General features: G+C 49.7%; 1 protein-coding gene across 1 annotated transcript in view; it reads left to right on the top strand.

Annotated features, from left to right (window-relative positions):
* The window catches only part of GRIK4 (glutamate receptor, ionotropic, kainate 4), a 311,636-nt gene that overhangs the window by 117,208 nt on the left and 176,170 nt on the right, over positions 1 to 18,258 (top strand). Inside the window, exon 10 of the mRNA XM_015413813.1 lies at positions 9,493 to 9,651. Coding sequence (XP_015269299.1) covers positions 9,493 to 9,651 — 159 coding nt within the window. The remainder of the gene's footprint in view (positions 1 to 9,492; positions 9,652 to 18,258) is intronic.

Here is an 18,258-nt window from a genome sequence, read left to right as displayed (position 1 = left end):
CTCCGGCAGTAAAGAGCCCAGGGGGCGGGCACATGCAACAAGCCCCACCCCCTGCTCCCAGCAGCCCTCAGTCAGAGCAAGAAGCAGCCAGGTAAGCTGCAGGGCTCCCTCTGGCCCCCCAGTCCAAAACAGTCCAGTGGCACCTTTAAGACCAGGTTTTATTCAGGTACAAGCTCTCCCTCCTCTGTGAAGACAGATCTGCACTTTCTCTCCCCCCCCCCACAATAGCTAGCAATCCAAAACCGTCCAGTGGAGCCTGAGCGGTGGGTGTTGCCTTCTGACACACTTCCGGTGATGTCAGGGGGCGTGACATATGCAAATTAGTTATACTAATGAGCTCCTGCACCTCTTTTTCTACGAAATGACCCCTTCAGTAGGAAAGTGTCTACCCATCATATGTATTAGTATTTGATAAGTTTTTATAAGTATGATACTTAGATGAAGATTTTTATCAGTATATGTTTTAACATGTGTACACCCTAATAAATATTTGTACTTTTATAATATACATTGTTAGCTTAGCCCTTTGGTTTGCGGGTCCACCAGTGGGGCCAAGACACTAGAAGCCCTCCCACTGTTGACCCTCTGTTGTCTTCCTCAGACAATTGGAACAGGGGGGAAAAGGGGGCAGGGGCAGCCCTTAGGAGGGGCCACTCAGAGTCAAGATGCATACCCAGAGCTGAAATTGGATCGGGTGGCTGGTAAGATCAATGGATGGCAGCAAGTTAGCATGTAAATGCAAGAGTTAACAAAGAGATGTGAGAATGAAGCTAGAGTCCAGCAATCACGGTTTTGTGTGCTGGTCTAGAGTTGCCATAAGAACATCAGAGAAGCCAATTGTTGGATCAGGCCAATGGCCCATCCATGGGGCCAAGACACTAGAAGCCCTCCCACTGTTGACCCCCCCAAACACCAAGATGACAGAGCATCACTTGCCCCAGAGTCCCTATCTATACCTTGTGGCTAATAGCCACTGATGGACCTCTGCTCCATATAAGAACATAAGAGAAGCCATTGCTGGATCAGGCCAATGGCCCATCCATGGGGCCAAGACACTAGAAGCCCTCCCACTGTTGACCCCCCCAAACACCAAGATGACAGAGCATCACTTGCCCCAGAGTCCCTATCTATACCTTGTGGCTAATAGCCACTGATGGACCTCTGCTCCATATAAGAACATAAGAGAAGCCATTGCTGGATCAGGCCAATGGCCCATCCATGGGGCCAAGACACTAGAAGCCCTCCCACTGTTGACCCCCCCAAACACCAAGATGACAGAGCATCACTTGCCCCAGAGTCCCTATCTATCCCTTGTGGCTAATAGCCACCGATGGACCTCTGCTCCATATGCTTATCTAATTCCCTCTTGAAGCCGTCCATGCTTGTAGCCTCCGCCACCTCCTGTGGCAGTGAATTTCCAAATTCTAGATTGGGAAATTCCTAGAGATTGGGGGGTGGAGCCAGGGGAGGACATGGTCTGGGAAGGGGAGGGGCCTCAGCCGGATATAATGCCCATGGAACCCACCCTCCAAAGAAGCCATGATTTCCAGGAGAACTGATCTCTGTCATCTAAAGAGCAGTTTGTAATCCTGGGAGACCTCCAGGCCCCACCTGGAGGCTGGCAACCTAAATGGTCTGAACTAAGCCACTGAATGGAGGCACCTTCCTCGTTATTCACACAGACAGAGAGAAACACACACACCCACACACACACACGAAACCAAACAAGTTACCTTCTAAATATTAGTTTCCAAAACCAGTTATATTCTCTGTGCAGCATTTCGTAATGCCATCTGCAACCAAAGGAGAGTTCAGCGCCATTCAGGATCAGGCCACCGCTGTCCCCTCTGCATGCTTTCCTACATATTTGCGCTGAGCCAATGAGCAGAGACGTGGTGCTTTTGTATGTTAAAGAGCATCACAGACGCCTCCTGCAAGGCGCTGAGTCACCCGCGGCCGTGGGTGACCCCCTCCCAGCTGCAGGCCGGTCTCTTGTCTGTCTGGCAGAGGCCTCTCCACTCTGCCTTGATTGGGAAGGAGCCCCGCCGGGAGCCAAAGGTTTAGGTCACTCACAGGAGTTTTTCCCGAGGCCGTCAAAAAAATTGAGTGTGTAGGTCAGGCCCCCTGCCGATAACAGCGGTTGCCGAAGAGAGACTGTGCCCCGCATTGCCTCCCCGCGTGCTGTCTCCCAGGGAACATCTCTCTATTCTATTATTTAATAACGCCAGCCTAGCACTTTGGAAATAGCACGGCCGGATCATCTCAAAGTGGTGTTATTATTTAATCCACACATTTACTGCCTGTTTAAAGCCCAGGCCGGGGAAGGCAGGGGTCTCAAGACGGGCTTTGGCAGTTCCGGAAACAGGTGGCTCCGCTCGGCTCTTCTTGAGGCTGGGCCCAGTTTTCCAGCCAAGCCCCCACCCAAGGTGCTGCGCAATAGAGAAGGAGTACTGGTCTACCAGAGGGTATAATGCCATAGAATTCACGCTAGAGTTGCCAACCTCCAGGTAAGTACTGGAGACCTCTCTGTGTCAAGATGAGAAGAAAAATGGTAGGCAGGTAATTTATATCGAAAGAAGAAGAAGAAGAGATTGGATTTATACCCTGCCCTTCACTTGGAGTCTCAGAGCGGCTTACAAACTCCTTTCCCTTCCCCTCCCCACAACAGACACCCCGTGAGGTGGGTGGGACTGAGAGAGCTCTGACACAAACTGCTCTTTTTCAAGGACAGCTGTGCCAAAGCTTGCGACTGACCCAAGGTCACATCAGCAGGTCATATCACTACCCAAAGGCGTCTCAGAGCGGCTTACGAACTCCTTCCCCTTCCCCTCCCCACAACAGATACCCTGGGAGGTAGGCGGGGCTGAGAGAGCTCGACAGAAACTGCTCTTTTTCAAGAACAGCTCTTATCAGAACTACGGCTTGCCCAAGGCCATCCAGCCAGGTGCAAGTGGAGGAGTGGGGAATCAAACCCGGTTCTCCCAGGTTAGAGTCCGCACACTTAACCACTGCACCAAACTGGCTGTCCACCACCAAACTGGCTCTCTGTTGAGCCCGGCCATGTGTGTCATAAAATGTAATGCGCACTTAACCACTACACCAAACTGGCTCTACTCAGGAAGGTTGAGTCATTATCTTGTTGGAGTTCCCCAGGCTGTGACATGCTAATGGAGGAGCTTTCCTGAGGAGGTTCTTTTGCATATGGATTGGCTGTTGAAATTCTAATCTTCTCTGTAGTGCTATTCTCAGATGTAGAGCACTTTGTGTTTTTCAGGACAGGAAACGGTGCCCTGTTTATTTTTAAACTCTTCTTTCCTGTTGAACTTGAGTTTATGTTTATGAATTTCAATGGTGATTGGATGTGTTGTCCAGCCTTTCAGTGTCTTGGAATAAGATGCCGTGTCCTGTTTGAGTTAGGGAGTGTTCCGATGATGGCGGGAGGCGGTGGAGAAGCAGGCTCAGTTCGAGTCTGCAAGAGCCACTTCCCGTGGAAGAGAGGAACGCAGTGGAGCAACCCCTCCCCCGCCACTCCCACCCCCCACTTCCAGATCTGAATCCTAGGGCGGGCTCGGGGCTTGTAGCAGGATGGCAGAAAGGCAAGACTGAGCAGGAGGAGCACCACACAGACTTCCCCACGCGTGGGTCTGTCTGCCAACCCCCAGGTGGGGCCTGGAGATTTCCTGGAGTGACAACTGATCTCCAGACTGCAGTGCCCCTGGAGGACATGGCCGCTTCAGATGGTAAACTGTATGACATCAAACCCCACTTATGTCCCTCCCCAAACCCTGCCCTCCTCAAGCTCCACCCCCCCCAAAAAAAATCCAGGAATTTTGCAGCCCACCGTTGGCAACCATAAACCAGAGTCTGCTCTTGGAAGCTGCCTTTTCCTCCAGGAAAACTGGTCTCTGTAGGCTGGAAATCAGTTGTCATTCCAGGTGAACTCCAGGCCAATAGGAACATAAGAGATGCCAATGTTGGATCAGGCCAAAGGTCCATCCAGCCCAACACTCTGTGTCACACAGTGGCCAGAAATACCAGGTGCCATCAGGAGGTCCATCAGTGGGGCCAGGAGACTGGAAGCGCTCCCACTGTTGCCCCCCCCCAAGCACCAAGAATATAGAGCATCCCTTGCCCCAGACCGAGAGTTCCTATCTATACCTTGTGGCTAAGAGCCACTGATGGACCTCTGCTCCAGATGTCCATCCAATCCCCTCTTAAGAACACAAGAGAAGCCAATGTTAGATCAGGCCAATGGCCCATCCAGTCCAACACTCTGTCACACAGTGGCCAGAAATACCAGGTGCCATCAGGAGGTCCACCAGTGGGGCCAGGACATTAGAAGCCCTCCCACTGTTGGCCCACCCAAGCACCAAGAAGACAGAGCATCCCTTGCCCCAGAGTCCCTATCTATACCTTGTGGCTAATAGCCACTGATGGACCTCTGCTCCATATGCTTATCTAATTCCCTCTGAGCCTTGTGAGCAAGCTGTGGAGTCTTGTGAGCCAAAATTCTGCTTTGGGAGCTACCAGCATTAAAGTGGTGAGCGGGCGATTTGGCTGCTGAGTAAATTAGTTTGCTCTGGAGCCCTCCTTCCTGAGCTGAGACAAAAACGTGGGAGACGGAGGCTAAAGAACTGTGAGCTAGCTCACACTAGCTCAGCTCAGAGGGAACACTGCTCCAGGCCCCACCTGGAGGTTGGCAGCCCTAAAAGGGAAGAGGGGCAGGCCAGTGTTGAGCCACGGCTGGGTACAACTGTTGCCGTGCTCTTTGCCTGCAGAAATCTCCTCAGGTCCCGACTCTCCGCCGCCGCCTGCCCTCATACTCCAGGTTGACGGCGCTGCCTGGGAAAACGGATAGCCTGTCAGGAAGAGGGCAGGATAATATCATTCAACCTGAATCAATAGTACACAGGCAATTTTTGCGTTCCCTAATGACAATGCGATTGTGTCCAAACTACCACTTAATCCTGTGTCTCATCTTGTTCTCCTCAGAGCGGCCTGTGCTGGGGAAGTCATACCCGCTCTGCTTTTACGGAGCCCTTGAGGAATTGTCGCTCCAGCAGCCAAACATTAGCGATATATATATATTTTTTGGTCTAGAGATCCTGTCAAAAATCATAATTACCCCAATTCAGAATATGAATTTACTTAAAAGGTAAAGGTTCCCTTGCTTGAAAGCCAGTCGAATCTGACTCTAGGGTTGCGGTGCTCATCTCCGTTTCAAAGCCGAAGAGCCAGCGCTGTCTGAAGACGCTTCCGTGGTCATGTGGCCGGCATGACTAAACACCAAGGCACACGGAACGCTGTTACCTTCCCAACGAAGTGGTACCTATTTATCTACTTGCAATGTCTTGCTTTTGAACTGCTAGGTTGGCAGGATGAATTTACTTACCTCAGTGTTAAATTCATGACAAGTCAAATGTCATCGTCCTGAAAAGCTGGCACAGGAAGGATCTGTGACTCAGCAAAAGCCCCAGGCTCAATCCCTGGCATCTTCATTAAAAGGAATTGAAGTCTCTGGGAAATACCTGTACCTGTCTGAAACCCTGGAAAGACACTGCCAGACTCGATAACACCAAACTTAACTGGAACAATGGTCTCATTCAGGAAAAGGCAGCCTCTGTACGTTCTAAATTGGCTCATTACGGTAATGAGAGATTCCGCATGTGTGGAGATCCTATCATAGACATGAATTGCAGCTCAGAGTGATCTCAGTAGATGCCCCCCCAAAGCAGAGGTTTTTAAGATGAGCCTTGAGCTTGTCTAAAAGCTGTGTGATCCTTGAGCTTATCTGACCAGGTTCTAGGCAGCTTCTCTGTGCAATAGTCAATGATTTACGCAAAAAGCTTTTTATATTTTCTTTGCCTTTTCCCTTTAGTTAATCATTTTATTTATTTCCTTACTTCATTTATATTGTCTTCCAGGGCTCTTTTTGTAGAAAAAGCCCAGCAGGAACTCATTAGCATAATAGGTCACACCCAACAGCAGAAACCCATTAGCATATTAGGCCACACCCCTGACAGCACAACTCATTGGCATATTAGGCCACACCCCCATGTTACCAAAAGTGTGCTCATCCAGCCACACCCACCTTTTGCTTCTTATTCTGTTTACCTTGTTTCTAGTCAAAACCCAGGGCTTTTTTGTAGCAGGAACTCCTTTGCATGTTAGGCCACACACCCCTACTGTAGCCAATCCTAATGAGTTTCTGCTGTTGGGTGTGGCCTATTATGCTAATGAGTTCCTGATGGGCGTGGCCAACTCGGGAGCCAGCCGGAACTCCGTTCCTGTGCGTTCCTGCCCAAAAATAGCCCTGTCGTCTTCCCCGACAGGGGTGCCAAGCAGCTTATATCCTTCTCCTCTCCTCCATTATTATCTGCACAAAAACTCTGTGGGAAGTGAGGCCGAGAGTGTGTAACTGGCCAAAGGTTTCCCAGCAAGCTTCCGTGGCAGAGTGGGGATTCTAACCACACTGGCCAAAAAAACACAACTGCTTCTTACAGTTGAAGAGCTGTTTCTGGTAGCGTTAAAATGATTTGGTTGAATGTTTAAAAAATAATAATTTGACTTGAAAGCACAGAAGCTTTACGCGGTATCCCCGATCCTCCACGTTTTCCATTAAAGGGAAAATGCTGTTCAAACAAATGACAAAGCTGATCTGACTCCAATGAAAATGAGAGAGAGAAATTTTACTTACAAAAATAGAAGCACATCTTCAGTGACATATTCCTGGGGGTACTTTTAACTTATTGTGAACAGATTGACTTCAAAAAGGGGGCTTGCTATGGCTCCAAGCCCAGGTAAGGGAGAGGTCCTATATATAAGATGAAAGAGGAGGCAAGCAAGGATCAAAGAGGCTCATCATCTAACTGAAGAGAGGGTGGGGCCAACTGTCAAGTGTATACAAGCAGAGAATTAAAAACATAAGAACATAAGAGAAGCCAATGTCGGATCAGGCCAATGGCCCATCCAGTCCAACAGTCTGTGTCACACAGTGGCCAAAAATACCAGGTGCCATCAGGAGGTCCATCATTGGGTCTAGGACACCAGAAGCCCTCCCACTGTTGCCCCCCCCCAAGCACCAAGAATACAGAGCATCACTCGCCCCAGACCGAGAGTCCCGATCTATATCTTGTGGCTAATAGCCACTGATGGACCCTCTGCTCCAGACCCCACAACAGCCACCCTGTGATCAGGGGTCATTTGGGGGGGGGGGGACGCGGGGGAACGCAGTTCCCCCGGGTGAGGTGTCTGCTCTGGAGCCATCTTTCCTGAGCTGAGACAAAAAATGTGTGAGCCAGAGGCTAAAAAACTGTGAGCCAGCTCACACTAACTCAGACACCCTGTGAGATAGGTGGGGCTGAGAGAGTTCTTGACAGAAACTGCTCTTTTTCAAGAACAGCTCTTATCAGAACTATGACTTGCCCAAGGTCACCCAGCCAGGTGCAAGTGGAGGAGTGGGGAATCAAACCCGGTTCTCCCAGATTAGAGCACTTAACCACCACACCAAACTGGCGCCAGACTGGCAGTGAAATCCATGTGTTAATCACTCTCCCCGTATGTTCCCCAGAGAGCACTGAGATCAGGATCACAAAACCGCTTGGCCCTCCCTGGTCTGAAGGGCATTAGGCTGACATCGACCAGGACCAGGGCATTTTCATTGGCAGCTCCGACCTGCTGGAACGAGCTCCCCGGCGAAATCGGGGCTCTGCGAGACCTCTCACAGTTCCGCAGGGCTGTGAAAATGGAGCTTTTCCGGCAGGCATTTCAATAGGAGCTGCACTTTATCAGCTAAGCCCTGTGCCGACTTAGAGCTAGAAGCTACCTAGAATGGTATCCACTGCTGGTCGTGTTCATCAATGCACTTTATTATACTGTACCACCATTGATATATTAATGGTCTTATGTTATGTATTTTTATTGTGATATGTATCTTGTTTTATTGGTTTTTATGTAAGCTGCCCTGAGCCTGCTTTGGCGGGGAGGGCGGGGTAGAAGTTGAAACAATGAATAAATAAATAAAATAAATAGCCCGACTGCTCAGCAATTTCGTTGAGTGCCCACGAGTTCTTCTATTGTGAGAAAGGGAGAAAAGGACTTCTTTCTCGGCCAGTGTTCCATCTAAGCTGAGTTAGTGTGAGCTAGCTCACAGTTCTTTAGCCTCCCGCTCACAGTCTTAGCTCAGGAAGGAGGGCTCCGGAGCAAACTGATTTATGCAGTAATGAAATCGCTCGCTCACAACTTTAATGCCAGTAGCTCACAAAGTAGAATTTTTGCTCACAAGACTCCACTGCTTAGAGGGAGCATTGTTCTCGACCTGCTCTATCCCATTCATAATCTTATAAACCTGGATCATGTCACCCCCTCAGCCGTCGTTCCTCCAAGCTAAAGAGCCCCCAAGCGCTTTAACCTTTCTTCATAGGGAAAGGGTTCCAACCCTTTGATCATTCCAGTTGCCCTTTTCTGCACTTTTTCCAATGCTACAATATCCTTAATTCTCTGAGCCCTTTCCCTCCCACATCCTCTTGCATGCAGAGTTACAATAAAGTAAAGGTAAAGGTTCCCTTGCTCGAAAGCCAGTCGAGTCCGACTCTAGGGTTGCGGTGCTCATCTCTGTTTCAAAGCCGAAGAGCCAGCGCTGTCCAAAGACATTTCCGTGGTCATGTGGCCGGCATGACTAAACACCAAGGCGTATGGAACGCTGTTACCTTCCCACCAAAGTGGTACCTATGTATCTACTTGCAATTTCTTGCTTTCGAACAGCTAGGTTGGCAGGAGCTGGAACTAGAGACGGGAGCTCACTCCGTCTTGCGGCAACCCGGGTCTCGAACTGCTGAACTACTGACCTTCCACAGCCTGCAGTTCAGCATCTTAACCACTTGAGCCACCGCAGCTCCTAGAGTTACAATAGCCAACAAAAATTACCTTCCCTGATCAGAAGGGTCCGGATCCAAGAACCACCAACCGCCGTTTGAGGTAAGGTTGGCGGCTACACAGAAGAATGGCCATTCTTTCGTAGGGCTGTGGTGGTGGCTGTCTTCAAGGACACAGACGGCTTCCTCCTTTGGTGTAGTGGTTAAGAGCAGCAGACGCTAATCTGGAGAGCTGGGTTTGATTCCCCACTCCTCCACATGCAGCCAGCTGGGTGACCTTGGGTCAGTCACAGTTCCCTCAGAGCTGTTCTCTCAAGAGCAGTTCTCTCAGAGCTCTCTCAGCCCCACGTACCTCACAGGGTGTCTGTTGTGGGGAGAGGAAGGCAAAGAGATTGTAAGCCGCTCTGAGACTCCGAGTGAAGGGCAGGGTATGAATACTCCTCCTCCGCCTCCTGTTTTGGGTGAACTGAAATAAGGCTTGGATTCCTTTTTGTGCTCTGTTTACTGGCAAGGTCTTGCAGTTCCCTCAATCTGCTCTCTTCATCCACACCACGAGCCGCTGAAGAGCACGCACATCTCTTTCCACACCTCCTAACTCTCCTTTCTTGGCTTCCTTTAGGAGTTTTCCCTCCAGCGACTGGACAACCTGGACGACCGAGTTAACATCTTAGGATTTTCCATTTTCAACCAATCCCACGCTTTCTTCCAAGAGTTTGCACAGAGCCTCAACCAGTCATGGCAAGAGAACTGTGACCACATTCCGTTTACCGGGCCTGCGGTAAGTAGAAATAGGCCTCCGGCCTTTACCCCACTCTATAGTTAAAGTCAGTACTGGGAGGAAAGAAGAGATAAGCATTAAAGAGGGAACCGGAATAGGCAGCTGTTAAAGCATCTAGAATCTCCCTCTCTGGATAAAGTCTAGCCCTGCGGACACCTTTACTGGCACCTGCAGTGCCAAGTGTTTTTAAGAAAGTGGGTTGGGCCAGGTGGGGCTTTTGCCCAGCAAGGCTTCTGATTGGCCATTGGAGATTTGATTGGCTGTGCAGATTTTTACAAGTGTTGCTTTGGCCGCAGCTGCCACCACAGCACGAGGATCTCCTCAGTGTGATGGAAAGTAAGCTGCAGCAGCCATTTTGTGGCTGACTCTGCCTCCTGTGGCAGCCATTTTGTGGCTGTGCCCAACACCCTGGTGTCAGAATTCCAAAAGTGCCCACTGTCGAGCACTGGTTTCGTTTCACTACGTTTCACTTTACTGCTTGCCATAGATATGGGGGGAGGGACTTCCTGAGGGGGGTGCACGGGTGTTTAGAGTGGATGCTTGTAGAAGCCACAGCGTTCCCTTAAGGTTGTGCCCCGAAGCTGGTTCCCAGGGGAACTGGCCTTGGAGTCTCTTTTGCCAGGCTAGGATGTAGATAAGGCACCGTATATCTGTCAGGGTTGCCATAGTAGCTGTAGGGGCTGAATGATGATATATACAAGAGGTGTGGGCAATGTTCCCTCTAAGCCGCGCAGTCTTGTGAGGAAAAATTCTACCTTGTGAGCTACTGGCATTAAAGCTGTGAGCGAGCGATTTGGCTACTGCATAAATTAGCTTGCTCCGGAGCCATCCTTCCTGAGCCAAGACAAAAATGTGTGATCTGGAGGCTAAAAAACTGTGTGCTAGCTCACACTAACTCAGCTTAGAGGGAACACTGGGTGTGGGGTGTATTTTGTATTAACTATAGTAGGGGCTTTTGCGCGCCTTTCCCCAGTTCTGACACAGAGCTTGTTTCCTGAAGTAAGCATATCTCAATAAACTATCACTGCCAAAGTGTGTTGTGGAGAGTGTCTTAACTGGGAGACCTGACACCCACAGATTCCAAAAGGTTGGGGATCCCTGGTCTGTAAGATTTACACACTCCATTCCTGACTGATGTAGTTGACATGAGCATGGATTGCTGTAATGTTTAATTGCATTGAGTAGTATGAAGTTGTGTGTTGTTTTTTTAAAAAAAAAAACTTTGCCCATAGATCTGGAGGAGTGATCCCCAAAGCCATTGGCAGCTTCCTAAAGGAAGTTGCAAAAGCCAGTACTTTGAACAGAGAATCACAGAGTAGGTCATGAAACCCCTGCAAGTGGTTCGCAGGCCAGCCCTCCATCATGTCCACCCTTGTCTCTCCATTGCTCTTTTCGGTATCTTGGAAACCGAGATCTGACCCTGGAAACAGTATCACCTATGTCATACATTAATTGGTAGTTTTTTCTTCACTGCATAGACATCTTGATCAAGTTAAACTTGTCCTGATGGTCACTAGAGCGGTTGAGAATCTTAGAGGGGAGTAGAGGGAGTAATGGAGAAGGAGAGGATGGTCGAAGGCTGGACTGCAGCTTCCATATGCAAAGGCCGTGTATGTTGAAATGCCACTTGCTTGGGGTTCTTAGTGGGTTCACCCTTTGTGTGATGTCTGTTGGTTTCTCAAAAACATCTGATTATCCACTGTAGGGAATGGAATGCCACTGTAGGAAATGGAATGCCATTGTAGAAAATGGAATGCCACTGTAGGAAATGGAATGCGACTGTAGGAAATGGAATGCTGAACCAGATGGGTGCCTAGATAGTGAACTAGATAGTTTGCCTAGGGGTCCTTCCAAAAAAGTGGGTTGGCCCTGTATAGGTCACCACACCATACCAAGTAAATTTAGACTCGTGTGTCACCCCACTGAAAAATTTGGAAACCGCTGATCTAGATTGAACCTCGGGTTCCCTTTATGGCTTATTAATTGAATTGTAGGATTGTAGGTCAAAGCAATGGTATTCCCAGTAGTCATGTACGGCTGCGAGAGTTGGACTATAAGAAAGGCCGAGCGCCGAAGAATAGATTCTTTTGAACTATGGTGCTGGAGAAGACTCTTGAGAGTCCCTTGGACTGCAAGGAGATCAAATCAGTCAATCCTAAATGAAATCAACCCTGACTGTTCCCTGGAAGGCCAGATAATGAAACTGAAGCTCAAATACTTTGGCCACCAAAGGAGAAGGGAGCACTCACTGGAGAAGACCCTGATGCTGGGAAAGATTGAAGGTCAAAGAAGACGGGGACGGCAAAGGATGAGATGGTTAGACAGTGTCATCGATGCAACGAACATGAAGTTGAGCCAACTTCAGAGGACGGCGGAAGACAGGAAGGCCTGGCGGGATCTGGTCCATGGGGTCGCAAAGAGTCAGACTCGACTGTGCGACTGAACAAGGATTGTAGGAAGGGACACGAAGGATTGTAGATTGTAGGAAGGGACACGATCCTGAGTGACTCTGCCTTCTCAAGTTCCCAGAAGCCACTGCCAGTCTGAGTCGACAGCATTAAATTTGAGGGACTGAGGGTCTGATTCAGTATAAGGCAGCTTCAGTGTGAGTTCATGAACCCCTTTGAAGAGTGTTTTTACTCCTGCCTCTTAAATGGCTTGTTAATGACACTCGAGCGAGGCCTTCTCTGTTCCTTCATGAGCACATCTGTGCACTGTAGAGGGAAAGGAGTGCTTCTCCCCTAGAACACAGTGTTCTGGGGCGCCGCAACCGCACAACTTGACTGCAAATGATGTTCCTGGCATGGGAATGTATACGAAAGGCATGCGCTTGCTCCCAAGCAGAACTTTAAATGTTAATGCATAAATAAGCAACCTCTACAAGCTCTGCTCTGTCACTCCGGCTCACGTGAAAGGTCAATGTGGCCAGAAGCGGACAAATTAGGATCGCTGCTTGCGTCACCGTCCCCCTGTCCTTAAAATACCAAGGATGCTTGACATCTTGCTGATGCCTGTAGCATACACCAAGCTGCCGCCGCATGCTCATGCTGTGTGCTCCAGCGGCGCTTCCACGCTTCCTCCGTGACCGTCCGCCCACTCCTTTGGTCCAGGGCAACACTGCAGGTAATTTGCTGCTGCCTGGACTTGCTGTATCCCTAATACAACCTCTCCGTTGCCAAGAGCCTTCGCTGACAGCGGCCTTATAAATCAAGCTGGCTAATAAGGCCAAGGAAACAGAAATGAAGGTCTGATCTCTGCCCTCTAGCTCGTCCGTCCTCTTATTCTACTCTTGAATTTTTTGCGCGTGGGATCCTTTTTTGAACTGAGGTTTGGTATCGTGGGTCTCCAAAGTGGTTTTCATTGGAACCAGCTATGCAATATACACTGTATTTCTATTCTGCATCTGTGATCTGTGATTATATAGTATATATTGTGAATGGAACTTTATGACACCTTTAAGAGAGCCAGTTTGGTGTAGTGGTTAAGTGCGTGGACTCTAATCTGGGAGAACTGGGTTTGCTTCCCCACTCCTCCACTTGCAGCTGCTGGATGGCCTTGGGCAAGCCACAGTTCTATCAGAACTGTTCTTTCAAGGACAGTTCTAGAAAGAGCTCTCTCAGCCCCACCTACCTCACAAGGTGTCTGTTGTGGGGAGGGGAAGGGAAAGGAGTTTGTAAGCCGCTCTGAGACTCCAAGTGAAGGGCGGGGTATAAATCCAATCTCTTCTTCTTCTTCTTTCGATATAAATTACCTGCCTACCATTTTTGTAAGCTGCTCTGAGACTCCAAGTGAAGGCCGGGGTTTCAATCCAGTTTCCTTCTCCTCCTCCTCCTCTTCTTCTTCTGTTACATTATAGGATAATCGTGCAATTTGATCACAGTGTTTTGTGTTGTTTCTGATCTTATTCTACTCTTCTGAGGATCTTTCCTGTGCAAGACCCCGCTGGGATTAATGCAGAGTCTTTTACGGGTGTCTTCTTGGAGAGATTCAGAAGGAAAGCTACTTCTTCCATGCCAGCGGCACATGTCAGTAGCGGTACCCTGGCCATTTTTTGAAAGAGCTGAACAACTTTGGAAGGAGAGAATTCAGAAGTTGAGGTGGAGGAATTTCACCTTTTCCCTTGCCGGCTCTTTTTTCCTCTCAACACCCCCCCCCCAGCTGTTCCCCCCCAACATAGGGTTCCAGATTAGTAACCACCGTCAGATGCACATCTGGAACACCACATGGGGAGAAAACATCTGGGACAGGTGCTCTTGAGAAGAAAAATGTCGCTCCTCGGCCATTTGGCTAAGATCAAGTGTGGGGAAAATGTCTTATAGGAAAATGATTTAGCTCCTTTCCCCACTGTTCCTCTGCTGTAAATTCCTTCTTCCAGCACTTATCTTTGCTCTTTGGAAAATGGCACATGGGCATTTTTACACATGCTAGCACCCAGGGGTCATTTCGCAGAAAAAGAGGTGCAGGAGCTCATTTGCATAACTCATTTGCGTAACTTATTTGCGTATGCCACACCCCTTGACATCACCAGAAGTGTGTCAGAAGGCAACACCCACCGCTAAGGCGCCACTGGACTGTTTTGGATTGCTAGCTATCGGGGGGGGGGGTTGGGGGGATGGGCAGATCTGTCCTCGCAGAGGAGGGAGAGCTTGTAGCTTTTACCTGAATAAAACTGGGTCTTAAAGGTGCCACTGGACTGTTTTGGACCAAGGGGGGGGCTCTGCAACTTACCTGGCTGCTTCTCGCTCTGACTGAGGGCTGCTGGGAGCAGGGGGTGGGGCTTGTTGCATGTGCCTGCCCCCTGGGCTCTTTACTGCCGGAGCTCCGCTCCTGTGCGCTCCTGCAGGAAATGACCCCTGCTAGCACCTTACTTGCTTGGATGTACTGATCATTCATATCGATGTATCATTAACGGTTTTGGCTTGTCACGGAGGAATTCTTGGGTGCATTGTAGTGTGAAGCGCTGAAAACTTGTCAGTTAGAGATCCCTAGGTCTTTTGCCACTCTGACCTGGATGGTCCAGGTTAGCCCAATCCCATCCAATTTCAGGAGCTAAGCAGGGTCGGTTAGTACTTGAATGGGAGGCCATCAAGGAAGTCCTTGGGATAGAGAAGGTAGAGAAAGAAGTACTTTTCTCCCTTTCTCACAGTACAAGAACCTGTGGGCACTCAGTGAAATTAAGGAGCAGTAGGCTCAGAGGTTAAGAATGCTGAGCTGCAGACCAGAAGGTCTGTGGTTCGGCAGTTCGAGACCCGAGTGCCGCGTGACGGAGTGAGCTCCCGTCTGTGGCCCCAGCTCCTGCCAACCTAGCAGTTCGAAAGTAAGGAACTGCAAGTAGATAAATAGGTATTGCTTCAGTGGGAAGGTAACAGCATTCCATGCGCCTCGGTGTTTAGTCATGCTGGCCACATGACCACGGAGACATCTTCAGACAATGCTGGCTCATCGGCTTGGAAGCGGAGATGAGCACCGCCCCCTAGAGTCAGATTCGACTGGCTTTTGAGCAAGGGAAACCTTTACCCTTTAAGGCTTAAAATAGACAAAAGGCAGCACTTCTTCAAAGAGTCATTAACATGTGGAATTCACTGCCGCAGGAAGTGGTGGCAGCTACAAGCATAGACAGCTTCAAGAGGGGATTGGAGAAACAGATGGAGCAGAGGTCTGTCAGTGGCTATGAGCAACAAGGTATAGATGGAACACTCTGTCTGGGGCAGGGATGCTGTGTCTTCTTGGTGCTTGGGGGGCAACCGTGGGAGGGCTTCTGGAGTTCTGGCCCAGCTGGTGGACCTCCTGATGGAACATGGGTCTTAACTACTGTGTGACACAGAATGTTGGACTAGATGGGCCATTGGACTGGTCCAACATGACTTGTCTTATGTTCTTAGGTTGCTTTGCAGAGGCAGGCAATGGAAAACAACCTCTGTTCGTCTCTTGCCCTGACCTGGATGGTCCAGGCCAGCCCAGTTTCATCAGATCTTGGAAGCTGAGCAGGATCTGCCCAGCTTAGTCCTTGGATGGGAGACCACCAGGGTTGCCAGGGAGAGGCAGGCAATGGCAGGACCACCTCTGTTCATTTCTTGCCTTGACCTGGATGGCCCAGGCAAGCCCAGTCCCATAAGATCTTGGAAGCTGAGCAGGATCTGCCCAGGTTAGTCCTTGGATGGGAGACCACCAGGGTTGCCAGGGAGAGGCAGGCAATGGCAGGACCACCTCTGTTCATCTCTTGCCTTGACCTGGATGGCCCAGGCAAGGCCAGTCCCACCAGATCTCAGAAGCTGAGCAGGATCTGCCCAGGTTAGTCCTTGGATGGGAGACCACCAGGGTTGCCAGGGAGAGGCAGGCAATGGCAGGACCACCTCTGTTCATCTCTTGCCTTGACCTGGACGGCCCAGGCAAGGCCAGTCCCACCAGATCTCAGAAGCTGAGCCGTGTCAGCCCTGGTTAGTCCTTGGATGGAAAACCACCATGGAAGTCCAGGGTCACAATGCAGAGGCAGTCAATGGCAAACCGCCTCTGTTTGTCTCTTGCCTCGAACACCCTATTTAGTCACCATATATTGGCTATGGCTTGACAGTGTTGCTGGAGCTGCGGTGGCTCAAGTGGTTAAGACGCTGAACTGCAGGCTGTGGAAGGTCAGTAGTTCAGCAGTTTGAGACCCGGGTGCCACATGACGGAGTGAGCTCCCATCTAGTTCCAGCTCCTGCCAACCTAGCAGTTCAAAAGCAAGAAATTGCAAGTGGATAAATAGGTACCACTTTGGTGGGAAGGTAACAGAGTTCCGTGCGCCTTGGTGTTTAGTCATGCTGGCCACATGACCACGGAAACGTCTTCGGACAGCACTGGCTCTTCGGCTTTGAAACGGAGATGAGCACCGCAACCCTAGAGTCGGATTCGACTGGCTTTCGAGCAAGGGAAGCTTTACCTTTACTGACAGTGTTGCTACCGCCAGCTTCTTTCCCGGTGGTCTTTTTTGTAGAGCCACAGAACTGGATTAAATTAGTTTAGGTACAGAATCATGTGTAAATCTTTGGCCTGCCTCCTCCCAGCCATTCCATTCTATGGAATTCCACTGTATCCTCTGAGGGAAAGTTGCAGACTTTGGGGAAGAGGTGGTCTCAGCCCCCCACCCCCAAGAGTCCGCAGAAACAACACGTACTGGGTTTTTGAAAAATCCCATGGATGCTCACTTCCACGTCCCCAAAATCTAAGGATCATGGAACAGGTGTTAACAACACAAAAAAGAAACCCCTTGAGATTAGCTTTATGTGTTCAAAGAACTCTTTTCTTTTTTTGTTTTGGCATTTCAGTACACAAAGGGCCAGTTTTGATGTCGCGACACATGGTGTGCTAGTTCCAGGGTTCCCAAACCTTGGGGTTGTGTAACTTGTACAATCACTGGATTTAAAAAAAAAAAAGATTTCTGGTTTAGGTTGCCTCCCTGAATACCACAACAATGGGGAGGAGGATGAAGCCTTCTTGTCTTTACCCCTTAGATTCTTCTCCTCAAAGCTCCGTGAAATTAAAAGAAGACGATCAGAGTGAAACCCCAGGGGAAGAGTGAGTGAATCCCAGTTGGGAAGGGGGTGGGTGGGATCTAGTCATCCCTAGTTGAAGTTTCAAGCACAGACATGAAACAGGAAGATTGGGGGGGGGTGTCTCCTATCACTGTGAAATTCCTTGGCCATCGGGCACAGTAGGTGTTACCGTACCGCTCAGTGATCTGTTTTTCACCGCAGCCTGTGGAGCAGACATCATGTATCTCGAAGCCCCCAGGTGATTGTAGCAGCAGCTGTCAGAACTGATAGCTACTAGTACCTACGGGGGGGAGCCCTCCCTCCAGCCTTCTCACTGACTTGCTAAGGGCCAAAATAGACAGAATTCTCGGAATTCGGTGTATAGGACTCCGAAGCTCTTCTCTTCTTTGGACAGCGGGCACCTGGAACCCTGACTGAGATCGTGACTGCCGTGGGGGGGGGGAGGGGTTTAACCTTTTCCTCACCACCACCATTGCCCCAACCTGAAATATGTCACAGAAGCGACAGACTTTAAGAGTCAGCGGAGCTGAGAAGACTGGCCTTAGACAGCAAGAATGGGACGCCGACCCCAGTGGACCACCGGAGGAAGAAAAGCCAGGGAACAGCTAACCCACCACCTGGGTGCCGGTAGGCACCCCCACCCCCTGTAATACATGTGGCCATAGTCTAGGGAATTAACTTGCACTTGCAACATATCTGTAAACCGCTCTGAGACCTCCGGGTCTGAGCGGTATATAAACCGAATGTAATAATAATAATAATAATGTAAATTCTGCTGAAAGAGACATTTAGTCCACTTTTACCCTAAGGGGAGCTATGGGGCATGCTCTCACCTTCAGGGCTTATTCATAGAATCATAGAATCATAGAGTTGGAAGGGTTCTCCAGGGTCATCTAGTCCAACCCCCGGCACAATGGAGGAAATTCACAAATACCTCCTCCTCCACACCCACAGTGACCGCTGTTCCACGCCCAGAAGATGACACACAACCCCCCCCCCCAGGATTGGTTCCTGGCCCCCAAAGGGGCAATCGACATTTCCCTGGGCGGGTAAAAAAGGGACAAGAAAAAAAAAC

The sequence above is a fragment of the Gekko japonicus genome, unplaced genomic scaffold, assembly GCF_001447785.1.
Source record: "Gekko japonicus isolate JY-2015 unplaced genomic scaffold, Gekko_japonicus_V1.1 scaffold890, whole genome shotgun sequence".
Taxonomy (NCBI): Eukaryota; Metazoa; Chordata; class Lepidosauria; order Squamata; family Gekkonidae; genus Gekko; species Gekko japonicus.
The sequence above is the reverse complement of the archived record's forward strand: the minus strand, read 5'-3'. Positions and strand labels throughout refer to the sequence as shown.